Raw genomic sequence first — 27,475 nt, forward strand, 5'->3', positions numbered from 1 at the left:
AAGCTTGTTAGATAGCTAGCTAGCTAGGTCTGGTCCAACGTAAAGTCCAACTCTCAGAAGTTCAGACATTCAAAGTTCCTTCATAGAAGCCCCTCCTCCGTAGGTTTAATTATGTGGGCCTAATTCAGATAATGCATGTCATAACAAGATGCCCAGCGCTTCAAGCCAAGTCTCCTCCTCCACCCTCTCTCACTCTCTCCCCATCTGCAAAATGTCAGTCGCATCTCATGCCATACACTTGTCTGTTCAATGCATGTAAACAACTAAACTCAGAAAAAAAATAAACGTCCTCTTACTATCAACTGCGTTTATTTTCAGCAAACTTAACATGTGTAAATATTTGTATGAACATAACAAGATTCAACAAGTGAGACATAAACTGAACAAGTTCCACAGACATGTGACTAACATAAATTGATTAATGTGTACCTGAACAAAGGGGGGGTCAAAATCAAAAGTAACAATCAGTATCTGGTGTGGCCACCAGCTGCATTAAGTACTGCAGTGCATCTCCTCCTCATGGAATGCATCAGATTTGCCAGTTCTTGCTGTGAGATGTTACCCCACTCTTCCACCAAGGCACCTGCAAGTTCCCGGACATTTCTGGGGGGAATGGCCCTAGCCCTCACCCTCCGGGGATAACAGGTCCCAGACGTGCTGAATGGGATTGAGATCCGGGCTCTTCGCTGGCCATGGCAGAACACTGACATTCCTGTTTTGCAGGAAATCACTCACAGAATGAGCAGAATGGCTGGTGGCATTGTCATGCTGGAGGGTCATGTCAGGATGAGCCTGCAGGAAGGGTACCACATGAGGGAGGAGGATGTCTTCCCTGTAATGCACAGCGTTGAGATTGCCTGCAATGACAACAAGCTCAATCCGATGATGCTGTGACACACCGCCCCAGACCATGACGGACCCTCCACCTCCAAATTGATCCCGCTCCAGAGTACAGGCCTCGGTGTAACGCTCATTCCTTCGACGATAAACGCAAATCCGACCTTCACCCCTGATGAGACAAAACCGCGACTCGTCAGTGACGAGCACTTTTTGCCAGTCTGGTCCAGCGACGGTGGGTTTGTGCCCATTGGTTACGTTGTTGCCGGTGATGTCCTGCCTTACAACAGGCCTATAAGGCCTCAGTCCAGCCTCTCTCAGCCTATTGCGGACAGTCTGAGCACTGATGGAGGGAATGTGCGTTCCTGGTGTAACTCGGGCAGTTGTTGTTGCCATCCTGTACCTGTCCCACAGGTGTGATGTTCGTATGTACCGATCCTGTGCAGGTGTTGTTACATGTGGTCTGCCACTGCGAGGACGATCAGCTGTCTGTCCTGTCTCCCTGTAGCACTGTCTTAGGCGTCTCACAGTACTAACATTGCAATTTATTGCCCTGGCCACATCTGCAGTCCTCATGCCTCCATGCAGCATGCCTAAGGCACGTTCACGCAGATAAGCAGGGACCCTGGGCATCTTTCTTTTGGTGTTTTTCAGAGTCAGTAGAAAGGCCTCTTTAGTGTCCTACATTTTCATAACTGTGACCTTAATTGCCTACCATCTGTAAGCTGTTAGTGTCTTAATGACTGTTCCACAGTGCATGTTCATTAATTGTTTATGGTTCATTGAACAAGCATGGGAAACAGTGTTTAAACCCTTTACAATGAAGATCTGTGAAGTTATTTGGATTTTTACAAATTATCTTTGAAAGACAGGGTCCTGAAAAAGGGATGTTTCTTTTTTTTGCTGAGTTTATTATAGCTTGCCTGCTCCATAGAAAGCTGCTCTATTCGCACTGTTTGGTGAAATAGTTTAATGTCAAGCTAAAATAAAATAAAATAAAGATTTCAGAGGTTTAAAAAGGAACAGAAAGGAATTATATAAGTCGTTACTTTTTCGGGGATCCAACCAGTTCAGAACTTTAATTTGCTGGTCACAACAGTGGAACTGAATGGAAAAAATAAATTGTTCTGTTCAGAATTAAATGATTGGAAAATAATTTCGGTTTCCAACCCCTGGTGTGCAGAGGTGCACAATGTTTATGTTTTCTGAGGACATTGCAGCATTACCGTGTACTTTTGACTCATAGCATATGATCTCTGTTCAGACTGATTAACTGTATTAAGGAAAGACTTAGGATAACGGACTCTTAATAAGTTATTGTTCTGGTACGGCACGTGCTGGGCTCTGTGCTGTACAACAGGCTACAATGGATGGCCAATGGCCTCGATCCACAATGACAGTCTGTGGATAGGAAAAATGTGGCTAAGGAATTTTTAAAGGGTTCAGTGGGTAAGCCATGGCTTTGACCACCATCTGTGTGGCATTTAAAGTAAACACTGGCACTTTCTAATGCCAAGGCTTTACGCATCTTAGTACCATCTGCTCCATGACTGTTGGATTCAATGCATGCGCTCCTACGTATCTGGCGCACCTGCAATACTGAAGGGGGGGGGGGGGGAATCAATGCGCTCCTACGTATCTGGCGCACCTGCAATGCTGAAGGGTGGGGGGAATCAATGCGCTCCTACGTATCTGGCGCACCTGCAATGCTGAAAGGCGAGAGGTCCGACTCCGACACTGCAGTTCCTCACTTCTGTTCTGTGCTCCTCCACATGTTCAATTCAACAACCCCCTCCTCTCACCCCCTGCATTTACGCATGTAACTTGCGTAAGCCTACTAACATTGACCAGTGATGCCACAGAAAGATGTAGTCTATAGCGCATACAGTTAAAAAAAAGAAAAAAGGTCTGCACCACCCCCCCCCCCCCCCCCCCACCCCCCCCTCTCTCTCTCGTCCACACTTCTGCAACCCCACAAACGTCAATCAATGAGGGCATCCATGCGCATTCAGGGCGTGCATCTTGATGAGCTGCGGTTTCATTGATAAAACCCCAGGGTGAACGTAAGCAAGACAGGCACTTTGGGACATGCAGAAAAAACGGGTCTTGGGTACTTCGGAGTACGAACAGACAAAAAGGCAGAAATATTCCAAGTTTTTTCACAAATAGACAAAAATTCAGAAATATTCAACGTGCAGTTTTATGAAACTGTATAGGCCTACCTGCAGTTTGTCGGACGTAAACACATCCGTGTCTACCTCGCAGGCGATGATGGTCACCATCTCCAGTTTCATATTTATCGATGGCATTCCCTTTCGTAGCTGAGAAAAATATAAATAAAATAAATTATTTCGTTGGGTCCTTGTCTACTTCAGAGAAAGTGCAGTCGCAGCCTCGCAGGTGATTTTAACTCCAATGGGTTCACTTCGGATGAGGTGGTATCCTGACAGTTTGGGTGCGCTATTTGAAGTGAGTGATGCTGCAGCAGAAAACTCTCTCTCGATCTGTTTCGCTCTCCCTCTCTCGCTCTACCCGCTCCAACACAGAGCAGCAGTCAGAAACATTCGCGAGCGCACCAACCAGCGCGCGCTCGGGCACAACATTGACGTCATGAGCAGACTCATTTGTTCATTTACGCTGCAGCTTGTAGAACTACACCGGTTCTTTCTGCCTCCTGTTGTTTATTTTTCCTTCTCATTTAGCCAATGACCATAACTGCGGCAATAGCTCTGAAATTATGTATTCTAGGCCTGCTTCCCCCCAGCAACAATAATCAGGACTGCCTATAATGAAGTCCAAAAAAATATCCTGGAATAGAATTTGACTATTGTCTTGGTTGCATAAATGATAAACGATAATGTTTTGGTACGATAGAACAGGCTGCTTTTTTTTTCTTCTTCTCTTCAGAAATGGAATGCACCATCTAATGTTTGACACTAGGCTAGTCAGTTTGCGTCTGTTCCATTTTAAAATAAAATCCATGTAGGACTATTCTGTTATTGAAATGTCAGAGTTACTTCAATAAGTAAAAACAATCCAGACACCCAGTATAGCCTGCTAATTTACTGTATGATGTAGTGGACATTGCAGAAGCAGCCTGTCGTGTAGTAACTACAGTAACCATAGTGTTAACATCTCCCTTACTCGCTCAGCCTTATCCGATTGGTCCAAACTTCCAACAGACTTCAGCATTGCATAACCTCGCACTCATCAACTCTGGCACAAGCTCTCAGTTTCATCATTCACTAGCTAAGACAATAAGCCGCGATGAGTAGGCAATAGGCTGGAAGAAGCAGTCAGACAGACAGTCAGACAGATATGATTCTCTATAACTATTAGGGTGGCTCAATCTGGTTCTGACAGGCCTGAGGCAATGCAGGGTCTATGTTAGGGTGTGAATAGACTAAACAGCAACATGGGCTTCGTCCCAAACGACACCGTATTGCCTATATAGTGCACTACTTTTGACCAGAATCCACAGGGCTCTGGACAAAAGTCGTTCACTATGCAAGGAATAGGGTGCCATTTGGGACAAAGCCCATGTTGCTATAGTAAAATAGAATAGAATAGTGGTACACTTCTTGATCCATTATCGTTAGTACTATTTATGAATATCATGTCATTATGATCATATTAGATTGAGGAGTAGATTGAGGATGTTGCTTGATACGATTAGGCATTTTCTGTGCACTCCTCTAGAGTTTTCTTGCTCCTCATTTCAAATTCTCTCAGTTAGTCAGCATTTTCAAAACCCATCTTAATATTACATTTGAATAAAACCCATAATCTACCCACATTAATCCAGTGATCTTTCAGAGGTGTTTATGCTCCTTGCAAATTTGTGATGTGAATGTGAATATTTTGGGTGTCCTGGATATTCAACCTTCATTCCCCTCATCAGATCCCTGATTGATAGGGGATCTAAAATGGTGACATTACTAGATGATTCACTCATAACAGGTTACTTCAGACCACAGAAGTACACAGATATTAAGGAACTGTTGCTAAGTTGACTGTACAATCACAAAATCCACTTATGTGAAACATAATGCACATTTGTACTCCCAAAGTCATGGTTGTGTGTGAGAACATGAAACCAGGGCAGTAGACCCACCCACTAACCCACAATGACACGCAATGCATTCGTAAACATTCAGGATACACACACGAGACTCACACGTCAGAAATCGAACTTCTCCACATCTGACATGAGACATAACAGTCATGTGTTGTTGTGTGTTTTGGTTGTCGAGCTGCAAGGGGCAAGGGCTTCAGGGGGGGGCGGGAATGGGAGTCAGTATGAGCAGGCATGCAGGCCCATTGCAACAGAGGCAGTAGCAGCATCAAAACACACACACACACTGCACACACATATGCACACACAATCACACACACACAAATCCCCCCTCCACACACAAACTATCCCTGCGCCTTCCCAGCGATGGAGGCTGCCAGTGCCACACCACCTCACTCGGCCCTGCCCAGCCACCCCCTGGCGCCACTGCAGCTGCCATAATCTAGGCCAAGCTATTTATAAAGCAAATCAGCGTCAGGCGAAGCGAGCCAGGGGAAACCGCGAGAGAGAAGGAGAGGGTGTGGGGAGAGAGGGAAAGGAAATGAGAGAGAGAGAAAGAAAGAAATAAACATTTAATGGAGAGAGCAGAGAGAGAAAGAAAGAAAGAAAGAAAGAAAGAAAGAAAGAGAGAGAGAGAGAGAGAGAGAGAGATGGAGAGCGAGAGAGAGAGATGGAGAGAGAGAGAGAGAGAGAGAGAGAAAAAAAAAGGGGGAGAAAGAGACAGAAGGGGGAGAGGGAGAAAGCAATAATTAGAGAAGAGGGAGAGAGAAGCCAGGTGGAGGACAGCAGGTATAGATAATGATAATGCAGACCAGGAGGAGACCTGGACGAGGGCACAGCCGAGAAAGACTCTGACCAGGAGGAGACCTGGACGAGGGCACAGCCAAGAAAGACTCTGACCAGGAGGAGACCTGGACGAGGGCACAGCCGAAAAAGACTCTGACCAGGAGGAGATCTGGACGAGGGCACAGCCGAAAAAGACTCTGACCAGGAGGAAACCTGGATGAGAGTACAGCCAAGAAAGACTCTGACCAGGAGGAGACCTGGACGAGGGCACAGCCGAGAAAGATTCTGACCAGGAGGAGACCTGGATGAGAGCACAGCCGAGAAAGACTCTGACCAGGAGGAGACCTGGATGAGAGCACAGCCGAGAAAGACTCTGACCAGGAGGAGATCTGGACGAGAGGACAGCCGAGAAAGACTCTGACCAGGAGGAGACCTGGACGAGAGCACAGCCGAGAAAGACTCTGACCAAATGATAGTCCCCTGTAGCTCAGTTGGTAGAGCATGGCGCTTGCAACGCAATGGTTGTGGGTTCGTTTCCCACGGGGGGCCAGTATGAAAATGTATGAGCTCACTAACTGTAAGTCGCTCTGGATAAGAGCGTCTGCTAAATGACGTAAATGTATAGGAAGAGACCAATGAATATACTTTAAAATGCACTAACACAGTATCGTTACTCTGTTCTTCTCTTCGATACCGGTTCCTATGTTGAACGAGGAGCATATTGAATTAATAGTCTAATATTGTTTTTATTGTATATGCCAGCCTGTGTAGCCAGCAGCTGTGTAGAAGTTTAACCCAGTCCAGAGGTTTAGTGAGGCAGGTTAGACTAAACATTACCAGGCCATGTTTAGTCAGTAGCAGGATGTGGAGGGGTGACTGAAATCCCCTCTGATCACCACCAAACCAGGTCAAATCTTCTAATGATGGGATGGATTCTTTCCCTCGTCCCCATGGTAAAGGACAGTGTTGAAGACAGGAAAGGATTTGTAGACAGGACAGTGTTGAAGTCAGGAGAGTGTTGAAGACAAGAGAGTGTTGAAAACAGGAGATTGTTGAAGCCAACACAATGTTGACGACAGCACAGCGTTGAAAACAGCACAGCGTTGAATACAACACAGTATTGAAGACAGCACAGTGTTGAAGACAGCACACTGTTGAAGACAGCACAGTGTTGAAGAAAACACTGTGCATTGAAGAGAGCACAGTGCGTTGAAGAGAGCACAGTGCGTTGAAGAGAGCACAGTGTTGAAGACAGCACTGTGTGTTGAATACAGCACAGCGTTGAAGACAGCACAGCGTTGAAGACAACACTGTGTTGAAGACAAAACTGTGCGTTGAAGACAGCACAGTGTTGAAGACAGCACAGTGTTGAAGACAGAACAGGGTTGTAGACAGCACAGTATTGAAATCAGGACACTTGAAGATAGCACAGTGTTGAAAACAGCACAGCGTTGAAGACAACACAGTGTTGAAGACAGCACAGCGTTGAAAACAGCACAGCGTTGAAGACAACACAGTATTGAAGACAGCACAGTGTTGAAGACAGCACACTGTTGAAGACTGCACAGTGTTGAAGACAGCACAGCGTTGAAAACAGCACAGTGTTGAAGACAACACAGTATTGAAGAGAGCACACTGTTGAAGACAGCACAGTGTTGAAGTAAGCACAGCGTTGAAGACAGCACAGCGTTGAAGACAGCAAAGTGTTGAAGACAGCACAGTGTTGAAAACAGCACAGTGTTGAAGACAACACAGTATTGAAGACAGCACAGTGTTGAACACAGCACACTGTTGAATACAGCACAGTGTTGAAGACAACACAATATTGAAGAGAGCACAGTGTTGAAGAGAGCACACTGATGAAGACAGCACAGTATTAAAGACAGCACACTGTTGAAGACAGCACACTGTTGAAAACAGCACAGTGTTGAAGACAACACAGTATTGAAGAGAGCACAGTGTTGAAGAGAGCACACTGATGAATACAGCACTGTGTTGAAGACAGCACAGCGTTGAAGACAGCACAGCGTTGGAGGCAGCACTGCGTTGAAAACAGCACAGCGTTGAAGTAAAACACAGCGTTGAAGGCAGCACTGCGTTGAAGGCAGCACAGCGTTGAAGGCAGCACAGCGTTGAAGGAAGCACAGTGTTGAAGGCAGCACAGCGTTGAAGACAGCACTGCGTTGAAGACAGCACAGCGTTGAAGGCAGCACAGCGTTGAAGACAGCACAGCGTTGAAGACAGCACAGCGTTGAAGACAGCACAGCATTGAAGACAGCACAGCGTTGAAGACAGCACAGCGTTGAAGACAGCACAGCGTTGAAGTCAGCACAGTGTTGAAGAAAACACTGTGTTGAAGAAAACACTGTGTTGAAGGCAGCACAGCGTTGAGGGCAGCACAGCGTTGAAGACAGCACAGCGTTGAAGACAGCACAGCGTTGAAGAGAGCACAGTGTTGAAGAGAGCACACTGATGAAGACAGCATAGTATTGAAGACAGCACAGTGTTGAAGACAGCACACTGTTGAAAACAGCACAGTGTTGAAGACAGCACAGTGTTGAAGACAGCACAGTGTTGAAAACAGCACACTGTTGAATACAGCACAGTGTTGAAGACAACACAATATTGAAGAGAGCACAGTGTTGAAGAGAGCACACTGATGAAGACAGCACAGTATTGAAGACAGCACAGTATTGAAGACAGCACAGTGTTGAAGACAGCACACTGTTGAAAACAGCACAGGGTTGAAGACAACACAGTATTGAAGAGAGCACAGTGTTGAAGAGAGCACACTGATGAAGACAGCACAGTGTTGAAGACAGCACAGCGTTGAAGACAGCACAGCGTTGGAGGCAGCACAGCGTTGAAGACAGCACAGCGTTGAAGACAGCACAGTGTTGAAGTAAAACACAGCGTTGAAGGCAGCACAGCGTTGAAGGCAGCACAGCGTTGAAGGCAGCACAGCGTTGAAGGCAGCACTGCGTTGAAGACAGCACAGCGTTGAAGACAGCACAGCGATGAAGACAGCACAGCGTTGAAGACAGCACAGCGCTGAAGACAGCACAGCGTTGAAGACACCACAGCGTTTAAGACAGCACAGCGTTGAAGGCAGCACAGTGTTGAAGAAAACACAGTGTTGAAGACAGCACAGCGTTGAAGACAGCACAGCGTTGAAGCCAGCACAGCGTTGAAGTCAGCACAGTTTTGAAGAAAACACTGTGTTGAAGGCAGCACAGTGTTGAAGGCAGCACAGTGTTGAAGACAGCACAGCGTTGAAGACAGCACAGCGTTGAAAGCAGCACAGTGTTGAAAAAAACACAGCGTTGAAGACAGCACAGCGTTGAAGACAGCACAGCGTTGAAGACAGCACAGTGTTGAAGTAAAACACAGTGTTGAAAATAGAACAGTGTTGAAGGCAGCACAGCGTTGAAGGCAGCACAGCGTTGAAGACAGCACAGCGCTGAAGGCAGCACAGCGTTGAAGACAGCACAGCGTTGAAAACAGCACAGCGTTGAAGACACCACAGCGTTTAAGACAGCACAGCGTTGAAGGCAGCACAGCGTTGAAGACAGCACAGCGTTGAAGCCAGCACAGTGTTGAAGAAAACACAGCGTTGAAGACAGCACAGCGTTGAAGACAGCACAGCGTTTAAGGCAGCAAAGCGTTGAAGACAGCACAGCGTTGAAGAAGCACAGTGTTGAAGAAAACACAGCGTTGAAGACAGCACAGCGTTGAAGACAGCACAGCGTTGAAGCTAGCACAGCGTTGAAGTCAGCACAGTGTTGAAGAAAACACTGTGTTGAAGGCAGCACAGTGTTGAAGGCAGCACAGTGTTGAAGACAGCACAGCGTTGAAGACAGCACAGCGTTGAAAGCAGCAGAGTGTTGAAAAAAACACAGCGTTGAAGACAGCACAGCGTTGAAGACAGCACAGCGTTGAAGACAGCACAGTGTTGAAGTAAAACACAGTGTTGAAAATAGAACAGTGTTGAAGGCAGCACAGCGTTGAAGGCAGCACAGCGTTGAAGGCAGCACAGCATTGAAGACAGCACTGCGTTGAAGACAACACAGCGTTGAAGACAGCACAGCGTTGAAGACAGCACAGCGCTGAAAGCAGCACAGCGCTGAAGGCAGCACAGCGTTGAAGACAGCACAGCGTTGAAAACAGCACAGCGTTGAAGACACCACAGCGTTTAAGACAGCACAGCGTTGAAGGCAGCACAGCGTTGAAGACAGCACAGCATTGAAGAAAACACAGCGTTGAAGACAGCACAGCGTTGAAGACAGCACAGCGTTGAAGACAGCACAGCGTTGAAGACAGCACAGCGTTTAAGACAGCACAGCGTTGAAGGCAGCACAGCGTTGAAGACAGCACAGCGTTGAAGCAGCACAGTGTTGAAGAAAACACAGCGTTGAAGACAGCACAGCGTTGAAGCCAGCACAGCGTTGAAGCCAGCACAGCGTTGAAGTCAGCACAGTGTTGAAGAAAACACTGTGTTGAAGGCAGCACAGTGTTGAAGACAGCACAGCATTGAAGATAGCACAGCGTTGAAATTAGCACAGTGTTGAAAAAAACACAGCGTTGAAGACAGCACAGCGTTGAAGCCAGCACAGCGTTGAAGCCAGCACAGCGTTGAAGTCAGCACAGTGTTGAAGAAAACACTGTGTTGAAGGCAGCACAGTGTTGAAGACAGCACAGCATTGAAGATAGCACAGCGTTGAAATTAGCACAGTGTTGAAAAAAACACAGCGTTGAAGACAGCACAGCGTTGAAGACAGCACAGCGTTGAAGACAGCACAGTGTTGAAGTAAAACACAGTGTTGAAAATAGAACAGTGTTGAAGGCAGCACAGCGTTGAAGGCAGCACAGCGTTGAAGGCAGCACAGCATTGAAGACAGCACTGCGTTGAAGACAACACAGCGTTGAAGACAGCACAGCGTTGAAGACAGCACAGCGCTGAAGGCAGCACAGCGTTGAAGACAGCACAGCGTTGAAAACAGCACAGCGTTGAAGACACCACAGCGTTTAAGACAGCACAGCGTTGAAGGCAGCACAGCGTTGAAGACAGCACAGCATTGAAGCCAGCACAGTGTTGAAGACAGCACAGCGTTGAAGACAGCACAGCGTTGAAGACAGCACAGCGTTGAAGACAGCACAGCGTTGAAGGAGCTTTATTGTTTACGGAAATCACAGACTGAATGCAAGGGATGGAACTTTGCTCAAGGATAGAAAGTGTTCCCATTTCATCTTTATATCTCTCTCTCTCTGTGTGTTTTCAACAATGCCATGAAGAGATACAGTATCTAGCTAACAATCCATGGAATTAAAAATAGACTATACCTTTAGAGAGAAAACACGAGAGGGAGAGAGAGAGAGAGAGAGAGAGAGAGAGAGAGAGAGAGAGAGAGAGAGAGAGAGAGAGAGAGAGAGAGAGAGAGAGAGGAATAAATAGAGGACTAACTTGAGAGAGAAGGGAGGAAAAAGAGATGGAGAGCAAGTAAGGACAAGAGCGGGGATAAAGACAGTGATAAGTTTAGAGAAAGAGATGGAAAGAGAAATACATTGACTTGTTATCCTCCAGCCAGACAAATTGCAAGCAGCCGCAGCCGCAAAAGCATAAGCCTGTTGTCGATATATCCTTTCTCCAAAGGGTACAAGAGAAGTGTACTTTAAATGTCACCCCCTCCTTCTTCAAAAACAACAACCTGCACAACACTTTGGAGGTCAAACCATGGGAGACTTCCCAACACAATACTTCTAACCACTGCCAGACTCCAACAAATTTACGATGTAAGTAAAACTCCAAGCTATTGACACTGAAGATGCACCCTGTGTTGATTATTTTGATTACTCATGCTCAGCCGAGCTACACGCCACTCAGCATGTAGCTTAACGGTTAAGAGCGTTGGGCCAGTACCCGAAAGGTAGCTGGTTCGAATCCCAGAGCTGGCAAGGTGGGAAAAAAAATCTGCCGTTCTGCCCTTGAGCAAGTCAGTTAACCTCCAACAACTGCTCCCCAGGCGCCAATGATGTCAATTAAGGCACTTCTCTGATTCAGAGGGATTGGGTTAAATGCGGAAGAGACATTTCGGTTGAATGCATTCAGTTGTGCAACTGACTAGGCATCCTCGTTTGCCCTACATATTCATATTGAAGTACATTCATCAAGCCAAAAATAGCACAGTACAACAAACATAGAACGTTGCCTGTTTTAACTGAATGTTGTACAGTTATGTCACTAACTATAACACCATAAAATAGGAACGATGTCATCTGTGCTACTCTGGCCTCCCTGACGTATTACTAGATTATGATATTGTAAGGTCATTATTATCGATCAAGGCAATCCATGATATTTCATATGTCGCATCAATAATCCTATAATGATGGGTGGTCCTCTGTAGCTCAGCTGGTAGAGCACGGCGCTTGTAACGCCAGGGTAGTTGGTTCGATCCCCGGGACCACCCATACACAAAAATTTATGCACGCATGACTGTAAGTCGCTTTGGATAAAAGCGTCTGCTAAATGGCATATTATTATTATAATCATCACATTGCTTAAAATCAGTTCAGTGCAAGAAATCATCGTTCTCTCCAATTATGTTTAGGTCTGATGGGGGAAAAGCACTTGGGTTGCTAGCAGGGTAGTGTCAGCCATCACCTAGTGTTTCCTGACAGACCTGCAGAAGATTTGCTTCTGGATGCCGAGATTAGAGATTAGCCATTACAAGACCATGGATTGACCAAGAGGCAGGCTCACTTTACCAAAGAGATTAGCCATTACAAGACCATGGATTGACCAAGAGGCAGGCTCACTTTACCAAAGAGATTAGCCATTACATAACCATGGATTGACCAAGAGGCAGGCTCACTTTACCAAAGAGATTAGCCATTACATAACCATGGATTGACCAAGAGGCAGGCTCACTTTACCAAAGAGATTAGCTATTACATAACCATGGATTGACCAAGAGGCAGGCTCACTTTACCAAAGAGATTAGCCATTACATAACCATGGATTGACCAAGAGGCAGGCTCACTTTACCAAAGAGATTAGTCATTACATAACCATGGATTGACCAAGAGGCAGGCTCACTTTACCAAAGAGATTAGTCATTACATAACCATGGATTGACCAAGAGGCAGGCTCACTTTACCAAAGAGATTAGTCATTACATAACCATGGATTGACCAAGAGGCAGGCTCACTTTACCAAAGAGATTAGTCATTACATAACCATGGATTGACCAAGAGGCAGGCTCACCTCACCAAAGGCTTCCAGAAGGCCACAGGAGGGATGGACGATGGACGATGGACGATGGACGCACTCTACGCTGCATCATGGGTGACTGTCAGAGTTCGGATGTGGATGCAGTGGTGGAGTCAAGCGCAGGACAAGGAGGTTCAATCCAAAATGTCTTTACTCAATAAAGCACAGGGAAAACAAAGGCCTCAGAAACAAAGGAGGCGAACGATTACGCACACACGCGTAAACACTAAACATACACGAGACACCGAACGGACAAGCGGACAATTACACACAACTGCAAACAAACCAAAAGGGAAATTTATAGGTGACATAATCAATACTCAATACGAAACAGGTGCACACACAAGACTAGACCAAACAACTATCGAAAACATCCAACGGTGGCAGCTAGTACTCCGGGGACGACGAACACCGAAGCCTGCCCGAGCCAGGAGGAGGAGCAGCCTCGGCAGAATCCGTGACAGTGACCTTAGGGCTGGGCGGTATACCGTATTTTACAATATACCTGTATGGATGCACAGACCGGTTGGGGATTTTAATTTACCTTCTATAATGGTATTTCAATGTTTGGTTTGTTAAATGTGATACGTGTGAAACGTCCATGTTTATAGTTTACTTCGCTACTTGAGTCAACTCTCTCCGCACTCTCACTCTCCATGCCGCTTTCCATTCAGACCTAGCCCCGTCACTCAAGGAACGCATTTGTTGTTCCTTGACCACTAGACACTTGCATTCAGTCTGCATGGTCAATGCAGCACATGCAACAATGTTAATGACAACAATGCAGTTTTCACTTTGCTTCTTCACTTTGCTTCTACAGCCAGTTGAGAACAAGTTCTCATTTACAACTGCGACCTGGCCAAGATAAAGCGAAGCAGTGCGATAAAAACAACAACACAGAGTTACATATGGGGTAAACAAAACATAAAGTCAAAAATACAAAGAGAAAATCTATATACAGTGTGTGCAAATGTAGCAAGTTATGGAGGTAAGGCAATAAATAGGCCATAGTGCAAAATAATTACAATTAGTATTAACACTGGAATGATAGATGTGCAAGAGATTATGTGCAAATAGAGATACTGGGGTGCAAATGAGCAAAATAAATAACAATATAGGGATGAGGTAGTTGGGTGGGCTAATTTCAGATGGGCTGTGTACAGGTGCAGTGATCGGTAAGCTGCTCTGACAACTGATGCTTAAAGTTAGTGAGGGAGATAAGAGTCTCCAGCTTCAGAGATTTTTGCAATTCGTTCCAGTCATTGGCAGCAGAGAACTGGAAGGAATGGCGGCCAAAGGAGGTGTTGGCCTTGGGGATGACCAGTGAGATATACCTGCTGGAGCGCATACTACAGGTGGGTGTTGCTATGGTGACCAATGAGCTAAGATAAGGCGGGGATTTGCCTAGCAGTGATTTATAGATGGCCTGGAGCCAGTGGGTTTGACGACAAACATGTAATGAGGACCAGCCAACAAGAGCGTACAGGTCACAGTGGTGGGTAGTGTATGGGGCTTTGGAGACAGGTAGCTTAGTGGTTAAGAGCATTGTGCCAGTAACCGAAAGGTCGCTGGTTCTAATCCCCGAGCCAACTAGGTGAAAAATCTGTCAATGTGCCCTTGAGCAAGGCACTTAACCCTAATTGCTCCTGTAAGTCGCTCTGGATAAGAGCGTCTGCTAAATGACTAAAATGTCAATGTAAAAACGGATGGCACTGTGATAGACTACATCCAATTTGATGAGTAGAGTGTTGGAGGCTATTTTGTAAATGACATCGCCGAAGTCAAGGATCGGTAGGATAGTCAGTTTTACGAGGGCATGTTTGGCAGCATGAGTGAAGGAGGCTTTGTTGCGAAATAGGAAGCCGATTCTGGATTTAACTTTGGATTGGAGATTCTTAATGTGAGTCTGGAAGGAGAGTTTACAGTCTAACCAGACACCTAGGTATTTGTAGTTGTCCACATACTCTAGGTCAGACCTGTCGAGAGTAGTGATTCTAGTCGGGTGGGCGGGTGCCAGCAGTGTTTGATTGAAGAGCATGCATTTAGTTTTACTAGTGTTTAAGAGCAGTTGGAGGCTACTGAAGGAGTGTTGTATGGCATTGAAGCTCGTTTGGAGGTTTGTTAACACAGTGTCCAATGAAGGGCCAGATGTATACAAAATGGTGTCGTCTGCGTAGAGGTGGATCTGAGAGTCACCAGCAGCAAGAGCGACATCATTGATATACACTGAGAAAAGAGTCAGCCCAAGAATTGAACCCTGTGGCAACCCCATAGAGACTGCCATAGGTCCAGACAACAGGCCCTCCGATTTGACACATTGAACTCTATCTGAGAAGTAGTTGGTGAACCAGGCGAGGCAATCATTTGAGAAACCAAGGCTATTTAGTCTGCCAATAAGAATGCGGTGGTTGACAGAGTCGAAAGCCTTGGACAGGTCGATGAAGACGGCTGCACAGTACTGTCTATTATCGATCGCGGTTATAATATCGTTTAGGACCTTGAGCGTGGCTGAAGTGCACCCATGACCAGCTCGGAAACCGGATTGCAAAGCGGAGAAGGTACGGTGGGATTCGAAATGGTCGGTGATCTGTTTGTTAACTTGGCTTTCAAAAACTTTCGAAAGGCAGGGCAGGATGGATATAGGTCTGTAACAGTAAGATACTTATTTCTGGAAAGGTGGATTTTTTGAAGTAGAAGCTCAAACTGTTTGGGCACAGACCTGGATAGTATGATAGAGCTCTGCAGGCTATCTCTACAGTAGATTGCAACTCCACCCCCTTTGGCAGTTCTATCTAGACGGAAAATGTTATAGATGGGGATGGAAATTTCAGAATATACAGTGCATTCAGAAAGTATTCAGACCCCTTGACTTTTTCCACGTTCTGTTACGTTACAGCCTTATTCTAAAATTAATTAAATTGTTTTTTTCCCTCATCAATCTACACAGAATATCCCATAATAACAAAGCAAAAACAGGTATCACATTTACATAAGTATTCAGACCCTTTATTCAGTACTTTGTTTAAGAACCCTCGGCAGCGATTACAGCCTCGAGTCGTCTTGAGTATGAAGCTACAAGCTTGGCACACCTGTATTTGGGGAGTTTCTCCCATTCTTCTCTGCAGATCTCAAGCTCTGTCAGGTTGGATGGGGAGCATCGCTGCACAGCTATTTTCAGGTATCTCCAGAGATGTTAGATCGGGTTCAAGTCCGGGCTCTGGCTGGGCCACTCAAAGACATTCAGAGACTTGTCCCGAAGCCATTCCTGCGTTGTCTTGGCTGTGTGCTTATGGTCATTGTCCTGTTGGAAGGTAGAAGGTGAACCTTCGCCCCAGTCTAAGGTCCTGAGCGCTCTGGAGCAGGTTTTCATCAAGGATCTCTCTGTACTTTGCTCCGTTTATCTTTTCCTCGATCCTGACTAGTCTCCGCTGAAAAACATCCCCACAGCATGATGCTGCCACCACCATGTTTCACCGTAGGGATGGTGCCAGGTTTCCTCCAGGCGTGACACTTGGCATTCAGGCCAAAGAGTTCAATCTTGGTTTCATCAAACCAGAGAATCTTGTTTCTCATGGTCTAAGAGTCCTTTAGGTACCTTTGGCAAACTCCAAGCGTGCTGTCATGTGCCTTTTTGGTCACCTCCCTGACCAAGGCCCTTCTCCCCCGATTGCTCAGTTTTGGCTGGGCGGCCAGCTCTCCAGAGTTCCTCTGTGGAGATGAGATAACCTTCCAGAAGGACAACCATCTCTGCAGCACTCCACCAATCAGGCCTTTATGGTAGAGTGGCCAGACGGAAGCCACTCCTCAGTAAAAGGCACATGACAGCCCGCTTGGAGTTTGCCAAAAGGCACCTAAAGGACTCTCAGCCCATGATAAACAAGATTCTCTGGTCTGATGAAACCAAGATTGAACTCATCAGGTTCTTGGTCACCTCCCTGACCAAGGCGCTTCTCCCCCGATTGCTCAGTTTGGCTGGGCGGCCAGCTCTAGGAAGAGTCTTGGTGGTTCCAAACTTCTTCCATTTAAAAATTATGGAGGCCACTGTGTTCTTGGAGACCTTCAATGCTGCAGAAAGTTTTTGGTACCCTTCCCCAGATCTGTGCCTCGACACAATCCTGTCTCGGAGCTCTACGGACAATTCCTTTGACCTCATGGCTTGGGTTTTGCTCTGACATGCACTGTCAACTGGGGGACCTTATATAGACATGTGGGTGCCTTTCCAAATCATGTCCAATCAATTTAATTTACAACAGGTGGACTCCAATCAACATCTCAAGGATGATCATGGAAACAGGATGCACCTGAGCTCAATTTTGAGTCTCATAGCAAAGTGTCTGAATACTTATGTAAATACCAGTTTTCACTTTGTCATTATGGGGAATTGTGTGTAGATTGATGAGGAAAAAATGTAATTTAATCCATTTTAGAATAAGGCTGTAACCTAACACAATGTGGAAAAAGTTAAGGGGTCTGAATACTTTCCGAATGCACTGTAAATCCATTAGCATTCTATAATTACACTATTAGATTGTTGTTTCTTACATCTGCAAACAGTTAGTTTGTCTTTTCATAGCAAGTTGGGCCTAAATCTTGTTAGCCAATAATGCTAATCGCTAATGCTAATCACTAGCTCGCTAATAAATGTACTGAGTCAGCGCAAACATAACTAGCTCTACAGTCTGATAATACCAGTGATGGTGTAGACCTACACTACCGTTCAAAAGTTTGGGGTCACTTAGACATTTCCTTGTTTTCGAAAGAAAAGCACTTTTTTTGTCCATTAAAATAACATCAAATTGATCAGAAATACATATCTCAGACTGCCCATCTTAATCTTTTCTTTTCATTGGCCAGTCGGAGATATGGCTTTTTCTTTGCAAATCCGCCTAGAAGGTCAGCATCCCGGAGTCGCCTCTTCACTGTTGATGTTGAGACTGGTGTTTTGCGGGTACTATTTAATGAAGCTGCCAGTTGAGGACCTGTGAGGCGCCTGTTTCTCAAACTAGACACTAATGTATTTGTCCTCTTGCTCAGTTGTGCACCGGGGCCTCCCACTCCTCTTTCTATTCTGGTTAGAGCCAGTTTGTTCTCAACTAGTCTCAAGAAGGCCAGTTTTATTGCTTCTTTAATCAGCACAACAGTTTTCAGCTGTGCTAACATAATTGCAAAAGGGTTTTCTAATGATCAATTAGCCTTTTAGAATGATAAACTTGGATTAGCAAACACAACGTGCCATTGGAACACAGGACTGATGGTTGCTGTTAATGGGCCTCTGTACGCCTATGTAGATATTCCATTAAAAATCAGCCATTTCCAGCTACAATAGCCATTTACAACAACAATGTCTACACTGTATTTCTGATCAATTTGATGTTATTTTAATGGACAAAACAAAAAAAATCTAAGTGACCCCAAACTTTTGAACGGTAGTGTACATCTGCATGTTGTTTGTGCAACAGTATCTTCTAAATCAAAGAGGAATACGCAAACCAAGAATATGTTAGCTACATGAAGTAGCTAAGAGAAAACGTATCAACACTTTGGTTCCTACCCTGTCACAATAACTCCTCTCTGGCATTTTCATTTGTTGTCATGTCAAACAACACTGTATTCAAAGTGCCCACTATTATATTCTAACTATAGAATTAGAATAATCGTTCTATTTCCATGATTCCAACAGTTCACCCAAGTGTTTTACTCTAAATCGCAAGTCAAATCGTAATTGCAACATTTGGTTAAAAATAAGGCCAAGATTATTTGCCCATATCGTGCAGCCCTGCGTGGCAGTGTGGAAACGATCTCAAATGAGCGCAGGAAATCCAGAATGTCATGGAAATGCTGAAAATTATTTTGGGTTGAAGTTGAATTGAACAGTATAAAACAATCAGAATGGAGAAAGACCCATTTGAAATCACTTAGAATGTATGTGTTGCCACCCTAGGGTCACGCACTACTTATAAAGCAAATTTAGAACTTGTATTATTCAAAAACATAAAAATACCATCAAATCACCCAATTTTATTTAAAATATTGTGAAATGATATTTTGGCCATATTGCCCAGCCCTAGGTGACCTTCAGCCCACTGCGCACCATCCCGCACGTTCCCCCTCGGGGACAGAGTCCCAAAAATAGACGGACAACATAACACACGCAGCACAGTAGCTCTCTCTCCATGATCCCCTCTATCCTTCTGTCTGGGGTCACCTCACTGTTCTAGATACAAACAAACACACTGGCCATGACACTGACCTCTGATCTATATAGCTCTGCTGCTCACATAGCCGCGGGAAGTCGTTTGGGGGTGCTGCGTTGATTTTTTAAAAACATTTGTATATTTTTTACTGTATTTTCAAAGGGGGTGCTGTAAAAATATTATTGCCCGCGCTACAGACACTATATCGATCCGCTAATACAGCACTATTAAAGACACTACTTTTGTGAAAAAGTGCTGCAGTTTAACCTGTTTTTTCACCTTGACCGGCAGTCAGAGTTTATCCACCTATTTCTTTTTACCACTACATCACTGTAGCCTACTATAGCACAGAATGCAGGGTTGGGGTCAATTCCAATTTAAGTCAGTCAATTTAGGAAGTGATTTTAATAAAAAATAAATAAAACAACTTAAAATTAATAGTTTCTCCTTTTCGGTTTATTGAGAAGGCATTGAAAAAAAAGCCCCTATTTCAATTATTGAATTGGAATTTCAGTTTTCTCCCTGAATTGACTAACTAATTCACTTCGAATAGACCCCAATCCTGATGTAATGAGGAGCGGACCCCAACCCTGACGTAATGAGGAGCTGACCCCAACCCTGATGTAATGAGGAGCTGAGCCCAACCCTGACGTAATGAGGAGCTGACCCCAACCCTGACGTAATGAGAAGCTGACCCCAACCCTGACGTAATGAGAAGCTGACCCCAACCCTGACGTAATGAGAAGCTGACCCCAACCCTGACGTAATGAGGAGCTGACCCCAACCCTGACGTAATGAGGAGCTGAGCCCAACCCTGACGTAATGAGGAGCTGACCCCAACCCTGACGTAATGAGGAGCTGACCCCAACCCTGATGTAATGAGGAGCTGATCCCAACCCTGACGTAATGAGGAGCTGACCCCAACCCTGACGTAATGAAGAGCTGACCCCAACCCTGACGTAATGAGGAGCTATTCTCTGATTTTAGTTAAAGGGATACTTCAGGATTTTGGCAATGAGCATGCTAGCAGATACCCATACACTTTCAGTCATTGCGCTAACGCTAGTTAGCATTGGCTTGTGAAACTACCTCTAACTTCCTTCATACTGGACACAGAGACATAAAAATGGTACCACAAGTTAATCTTGCCAAAATCCCAAAGTGTCCCTTTAGATTTTCCTGGTGTTCAAAGCACTTTACATTGTGCAGGGTTACTAAGAACGTACTATTTTCCTGCACTACCAATGCTTCACTACTGTTTCATTGCAGTGCTGCATGTCTGCACCACAAAAAACATTGTGTTATTGTTTTGGGGTGGGGGTCTTCCTGAATCATGATAGGCAACGAAAGTAGCCTACAAGTATTGTTCCCGCCAGCAGCATTGAAAACATCTGAAAATCTTGCGGTTTGCTGATTAGGCTACTGGCATAGACTGTCTGAGAAATGGAAGGTCTTAATAGCCTTCCTGACCTTTTCCCTACGCCACTCCGCCACCACCCTTCCTTCTCTCTCGTTACTAACTGAATTCTCCCTCACACACCCCTCATCAGCCTCATCATGCTTGACCTTCCTTTGACCGAAATCGCTTATCGGTGTAATAACAAGTGCAGCAAATCTAGGGCAACTAATATCAAAATGAACAAATAAACGAGTTGGGTAGAGCTTTGTTTTACAGCCCACTGCTTACCGGGTAGTTACTATTCTGATACCAAATGTTACTTCCAAATGATGTTGAATCCTTTCAGGTAAGTACCAGACAGCATTCATTGTTACCACATAGTTTCTTAGTTAATACCATGTAAAGTTGAAGTCGGAAGTTTACATACACTTAGGTTGGAGTCATTAAAACTTGTTTTTCAACCACTCCACAAATTCATTTTTCCAACAATTGTTTACAGACAGATTATTTCACTTATAATTCACTGTATCACAATTCCAGTGGGTCAGAAGTTAACATACACTAAGTTGACTGTGCCTTTAAACAGCTTGGAAAATTTAAGAAAATGATGTCATGGATTTAGAAGCTTCTGATAGGCTAATTGACATCATTTGACTCAATTGAAGGAGTACCTGTGGATGTATTTCAAGGCCTACCTTCAAACTCAGTGCCTCTTTGCTTGACATCATGGGAAAATCAAAAGAAATCAGCCAAGACCTCAGAAAAAAAATGGTAGACCTCCACAAGTCTGGTTCATCCTTGGGAGCAATTTCCAAACACCTGAAGGTACCACGTTCATCTGTACAAACAATAGTACGCAAGTACAGTGGGGAAAAAAAGTATTTAGTCAGCCACCAATTGTGCAAATTCTCCCACTTAAAAAGATGAGAGAGGCCTGTAATTTTCATCATAGGTACACGTCAACTATGACAGACAAATTGAGAGAAAAAAATCCAGAAATTCACATTGTAGGATTTTTAATGAATTTATTTGCAAATTATGGTGGAAAATAAGTATTTGGTCACCTACAAACAAGCAAGATTTCTGGCTCTCACAGACCTGTAACTTCTTCTTTAAGAGGCTCCTCTGTCCTCCACTCGTTACCTGTATTAATGGCACCTGTTTGAACTTGTTATCAGTATAAAAGACACCTGTCCACAACCTCAAACAGTCACACTCCAAACTCCACTATGGCCAAGACCAAAGAGCTGTCAAAGGACACCAGAAACAAAATTGTAGACCTGCACCAGGCTGGGAAGACTGAATCTGCAATAGGTAAGCAGCTTGGTTTGAAGAAATCAACTGTGGGAGCAATTATTAGGAAATGGAAGACATACAAGACCACTGATAATCTCCCTCGATCTGGGGCTCCACGCAAGATCTCACCCCGTGGGGTCAAAATGATCACAGGAACGGTGAGCAAAAATCCCAGAACCACACGGGGGGACCTAGTGAATGACCTGCAGAGAGCTGGGACCAAAGTAACAAAGCCTACTATCAGTAACACACTACGCCGCCAGGGACTCAAATCCTGCAGTGCCAGACGTGTCCCCCTGCTTAAGCCAGTACATGTCTAGGCTCGTCTGAAGTTTGCTAGAGTGCATTTGGATGATCCAGAAGAGGATTGGGAGAATGTCATATGGTCAGATGAAACCAAAATATAACTTTTTGGTAAAAACTCAACTCGTCGTGTTTGGAGGACAAAGAATGCTGAGTTGCATCCAAAGAACACCATACCAAATCAAATCAAATCAAATGTTATTGGTCACATGCGCCGAATACAACAGGTGCAGACATTACAGTGAAATGCTTACTTACAGCCCTTAACCAACAGTGCATTTATTTTTAACAAAAAAAGTAAAAATAAAACAACAACAAAAAAAAGTTTTGAGAAAAAAAGAGCAGAAGTAAAATAAAATAACAGTAGGGAGGCTATATATACAGGGGGGTACCGGTGCAGAGTCAATGTGTGGGGGTAGTTGAAGTAATATGTACATGTGGGTAGAGTTAAAGTGACTATGCATAAATAATTTACAGAGTAGCAGCAGCGTAAAAAGGATGGGGTGGGGGGGCAGTGCAAATAGTCCGGGTAGCCATGATTAGCTGTTCAGGAGTCTTATGGCTTGGGGGTAGAAGCTGTTGAGAAGTCTTTTGGACCTAGACTTGGCACTCCGGTACCACTTGCCGTGCGGTAGCAGAGAGAACAGTCTATGACTAGGGTGGCTGGAGTCTTTGACAATTTTGAGGGCCTTCCTCTGACGCCTGGTATAGAGGTCCTGGATGGCAGGAAGCTTGGCCCCAGTGATGTACTGGGCCGTACGCACTACTCTCTGTAGTGCCTTGCGGTCGGAGGCCAAGCAGTTGCCATACCAGGCAGTGATGCAACCAGTCAGGATGCTCTTGATGGTGCAGCTGTAGAATTTGAGGATCTGAGGACCCATGCCAAATCTTTTCAGTCTCCTGAGGGGGAATAGGCTTTGTCGTGCCCTCTTCACGACTGTCTTGGTGTGTTTGGACCATGATAGTTCGTTGGTGATGTGGACACCAAGGAACTTGAAGCTCTCAACCTGTTCCACTACAGCCCGTCGATGAGAATGGGGGCGTGCTCAGTCCTCTTTTTTTTCCTGTAGTCCACAATCATCTCTTTTGTCTTGGTCATGTTGAGGGAGAGGTTGTTGTCCTGGCACCACACGGCCAGGTCTCTGACCTCCTCCCTATAGGCTGTCTCATCGTTGTCGGTGATCAGGCCTACCACTGTTGTGTCGTCGGCAAACTTAATGATGGTGTTGGAGTCGTGCCTGGCCATGCAGTCATGGGTGAACAGAGAGTACAGGAGGGGACTGAGCATGCACCCCTGAGGGGCCCCCGTGTTGAGGATCAGTGTGGCAGATGTGTTGTTACCTACCCTTACCACCTGGGGGCGGCCCGTCAGGAAGTCCAGGATCCAGTTGCAGAGGGAGGTGTTTAGTCCCAGGATCCTTAGCTTAGTGATGAGCTTAGAGGGCACTATGGTGTTGAATTCTGAGCTGTAGTCAATTAATAGCATTCTCACGTAGGTGTTCCTCTTGTCCAGGTGGGAAAGGGCAGTGTGAAGTGCAATAGAGATTGCATCATCTGTGGATCTGTTGGGGCGGTATGCAAATTGGAGTGGGTCTAGGGTTTCTGGGATAATGCTGTTGATGTGAGCCATGACCAGCCTTTCAAAGCACTTCATGGCTACAGACGTCAGTGCTACGGGTCGGTAGTCATTTAGGCAGGTTATCTTAGAGTCCTTGGGCACGGGGACTATGGTGGTCTGCTTGAAACATGTTGGTATTACAGACTCAGTCAGGGACATGTTGAAAATGTCAGTGAAGACACTTGCCAGTTGGTCAGCACATGCTCGGAGTACACATCCTGGTAATCCGTCTGGCCCTGCGGCCTTGTGAATGTTGACCTGCTTAAAAGTCTTACTCACATCGGCTACGGAGAGTGTGATCACATAGTCATCTGGAACAGCTGGTGCTCTCATGCATGCTTCAGTGTTGCTTGCCTCAAAGCGAGCATAGAAGTGGTTTAGCTCGTCTGGTAGGCTTGTGCCACTGGGCAGCTCGCGGCTGTGCTTCCCTTTGTAGTCTGTAATAGTTTTCAAGCCCTGCCACATCCGACGAGCGTCAGAGCCAGTGTAGTACGATTCAATCTTAGTCCTGTATTGACTCTTTGCCTGTTTGATGGTTTGTCGGAGGGCATAGCGGGATTTCTTATAAGCGTCCGGGTTAGAGTCCCGTTCCTTGAAAGCGGCAGCTCTACCCTTTAGCTCAGTGCGGATGTTTCCTGTAATCCATGGCTTCTGGTTGGGGTATGTACGTACGGTCACTGTGGGGAAGACATCATCGATGCACTTATTGATGAAGCCAGTGACTGATGTGGTGTACTCCTCAATGCTGTCTGAAGAATCCCGGAACATGTTCCAGTCTGTGCTAGCAAAACAGTCCTGTAGCTTAGCATCTGCGTCATCTGACCACTTTTTTATTAACCGAGTCACTGGTGCTTCCTGCTTTAGTTTTTGCTTACAAGCAGGAATCAGGAGGATAGAGTTATGGTCAGATTTGCCAAATGGAGGGCGAGGGAGAGCTTTGTATGCGTCTCTGTGTGTGGAGTAAAGGTGGTCTAGAGTTTTTTTTCCTCTGGTTGCACATTTAACATGCTGGTAGAAATTAGGTAGAACGGATTTAAGTTTCCCTGCATTAAAGTCCCGGCTGCTAGGAGCGCTGCATCTGGATGAGCGTTTTCCTGTTGATTTATGGCCTTGTACGACTCATTCAGTGCAATCTTAATGCCAGCATTGGTTTGTGGTGGTAAATAGACAGCTATGAAAAATATAGATGAAAACTTTCTTGGTAAATAGTGTGGTCTACAGCTTATCATAAGATACTCTACCTCAGGCGAGCAAAACCTCGAGACTTCCTTAGTATTTGATTTTGTGCACCAGCTGTTGTTTACAAATATACACAGACCGCCACCCCTTGTCTTACTAGAGTCAGCCGTTCTATCCTGCCGATGTAGCGTATAGCCCGCTAGCTGTATGTTATCCATGTCGTCGTTCAGCCACGACTTGGTGAAACATTAGATATTACAGTTTTTAATGTCCCGTTGGTAGGATAACCGTAATCTTAGGTCATCCAATTTGTTATCCAATGATTGGCTAATAGGATTGATGGAAGAGGCAGTTTACTCGCTCGCCGTCGGATCCTTACAAGGCACCCCGATCTACGTCCACGATATCTCCGTCTCTTCCTCACGCGAATGATGGGGATTTGGGCCTTGTCGGGTGTCTGTATGATATCCTTCGCGGCCGCCTCGTTGAAGAAAAAATCTTCGTCCAATACGAGGTGAGTAATCGCTGTCCTGATATCCAGAAGCTCTTTTTGGTTATAAGTGACGATGGCAGAAACATTATGTACAAAATAAATTACAAATAACGCGGAAAAACACACATAATAGTACAATTGGTTAGAGGGCCGTAAAACGGCAGCCATCTTCTCCGGCGCTGTCTTGTCTGAAGCATGGGGGTAGAAACATAATGCTTTGGGGCTGTTCTTCTGCAAAGGGACCAGGACGACTGATCCATGTAAAGGAAAGAATGAATGGGGCCATGTATCGTGAGATTTTAAGTGAAAACCTCCTTCCATCAGCAAGGGCATTGAAGATGAAACGTGGCTGGGTCTTTCAGCATGACAATGATCCCAAACACACCGCCCGGGAAACGAAGGAGTGGCTTCGTAAGAAGCATTTCAAGGTCCTGGAGTGGCCTAGCCAGTCTCCAGATCTCAACCCCATAGAAAATCTTTGGAGGGAGTTGAAAGTCCGTGTTGCCCAGCGACAGCCCCAAAAAATCACTGCTCTAGAGGAGATCTGCATGGAGGAATGGGCTTACAAAAAACGTTTGACCTGTGTCATTGCCAACAAAGGGTATATAACAAAGTTTTGAGAAACTTTTGTTATTGACCAAATATTTATTTTCCACCATAATTTGCAAATAAATTCATAAAAATCCTACAATGTGATTTTCTGGAATTTTTTTTCTCATTTTGTCTGTCATAGTTGACGTGTACCTATGATGAAAATTACAGGCCTCTCTCATCTTTTTAAGTGGGAGAACTTGCACAATTGGTGGCTGACTAAATACTTTTTTCCCCCACTGTATAAACACCATGGGAACATGCAGCCGTCATACTGCTCAGGAAGGAGACGCGTTCTGTCTCCTAGAGATGAACGTACTTTGGTGCGAATCAATCCCAGAACAACAGCAAAGGACCTTGTGAAGATGCTGGAAGAAACAGGTACAAAAGTATCTACAGTGGGGAAAAAAAGTATTTAGTCAGCCACCAATTGTGCAAATTCTCCCACTTAAAAAGATGAGAAAGGCCTGTAATTTTCCTCATAGGTACACGTCAACTATGACAGACAAATTGAGAAAAAAAATTCCAGAAAATCACATTGTAGGATTTTTAATGAATTTATTTGCAAATTATGGTGGAAAATAAGTATTTGGTCACCTACAAACAAGCAAGATTTCTGGCTCTCACAGACCTGTAACTTCTTCTTTAAGAGGCTCCTCTGTCTTCCACTCGTTCCCTGTATTAATGGCACCTGTTTGAACTTGTTATCAGTATAAAAGACACCTGTCCACAACCTCAAACAGTCACACTCCAAACTCCACTATGGCCAAGACCAAAGAGCTGTCAAAGGACACCAGAAACACAATTGTAGACCTGCACCAGGCTGGGAAGACTGAATCTGCAATAGGTAAGCAGCTTGGTTTGAAGAAATCAACTGTGGGAGCAATTATTAGGAAATTGAAGACATACAAGACCACTGATAATCTCCCTCAATCTGGGGCTCCATGCAAGATCTCACCCCGTGGGGTCAAAATGATCACAAGAACGGTGAGCAAAAATCCCAGAACCACACGGGGGGACCTAGTGAATGACCTGCAGAGAGCTGGGACCAAAGTAACAAAGCCTACCATCAGTAACACACTACGCCGCCAGGGACTAAAACCCTGCAGTGCCAGACGTGTCCCCCTGCTTAAGCCAGTACATGTCCAGGCCCGTCTGAAGTTTGCTAGAGTGCATTTGGATGATCCAGAAGAGGATTGGGAGAATGTCATATGGTCAGATGAAACCAAAATAGAACTTTTTGGTAAAAACTCAACTCGTCGTGTTTGGAGGACAAAGAATGCTGAGTTGCATCCAAAGAACACCATACCTACTGTGAAGCATGGGGGTGGAAACATCATGCTTTGGGGCTGTTTTTCTGCAAAGGGACCAGGACGACTGATCCGTGTAAAGGAAAGAATGAATGGGGCCATGTATCGTGAGATTTTGAGTTAA

The 27,475-nt window shown here is 45.2% G+C and overlaps 1 protein-coding gene across 1 annotated transcript in view; it reads right to left on the bottom strand.

Moving 5' to 3' along the window:
• Positions 1-27,475, bottom strand: part of rcan3 (regulator of calcineurin 3) — a gene marked incomplete at both ends in the record, with an annotated part of 86,072 nt that overhangs the window by 45,211 nt on the left and 13,386 nt on the right. Inside the window, one exon of the mRNA XM_084181599.1 lies at positions 3,060-3,158. Coding sequence (XP_084037725.1) covers positions 3,060-3,158 — 99 coding nt within the window. The remainder of the gene's footprint in view (positions 1-3,059; positions 3,159-27,475) is intronic.

The sequence above is a fragment of the Coregonus lavaretus genome (assembly GCF_964263955.1).
Source record: "Coregonus lavaretus genome assembly, chromosome: 18".
NCBI classification, from domain to species: Eukaryota; Metazoa; Chordata; class Actinopteri; order Salmoniformes; family Salmonidae; genus Coregonus; species Coregonus lavaretus.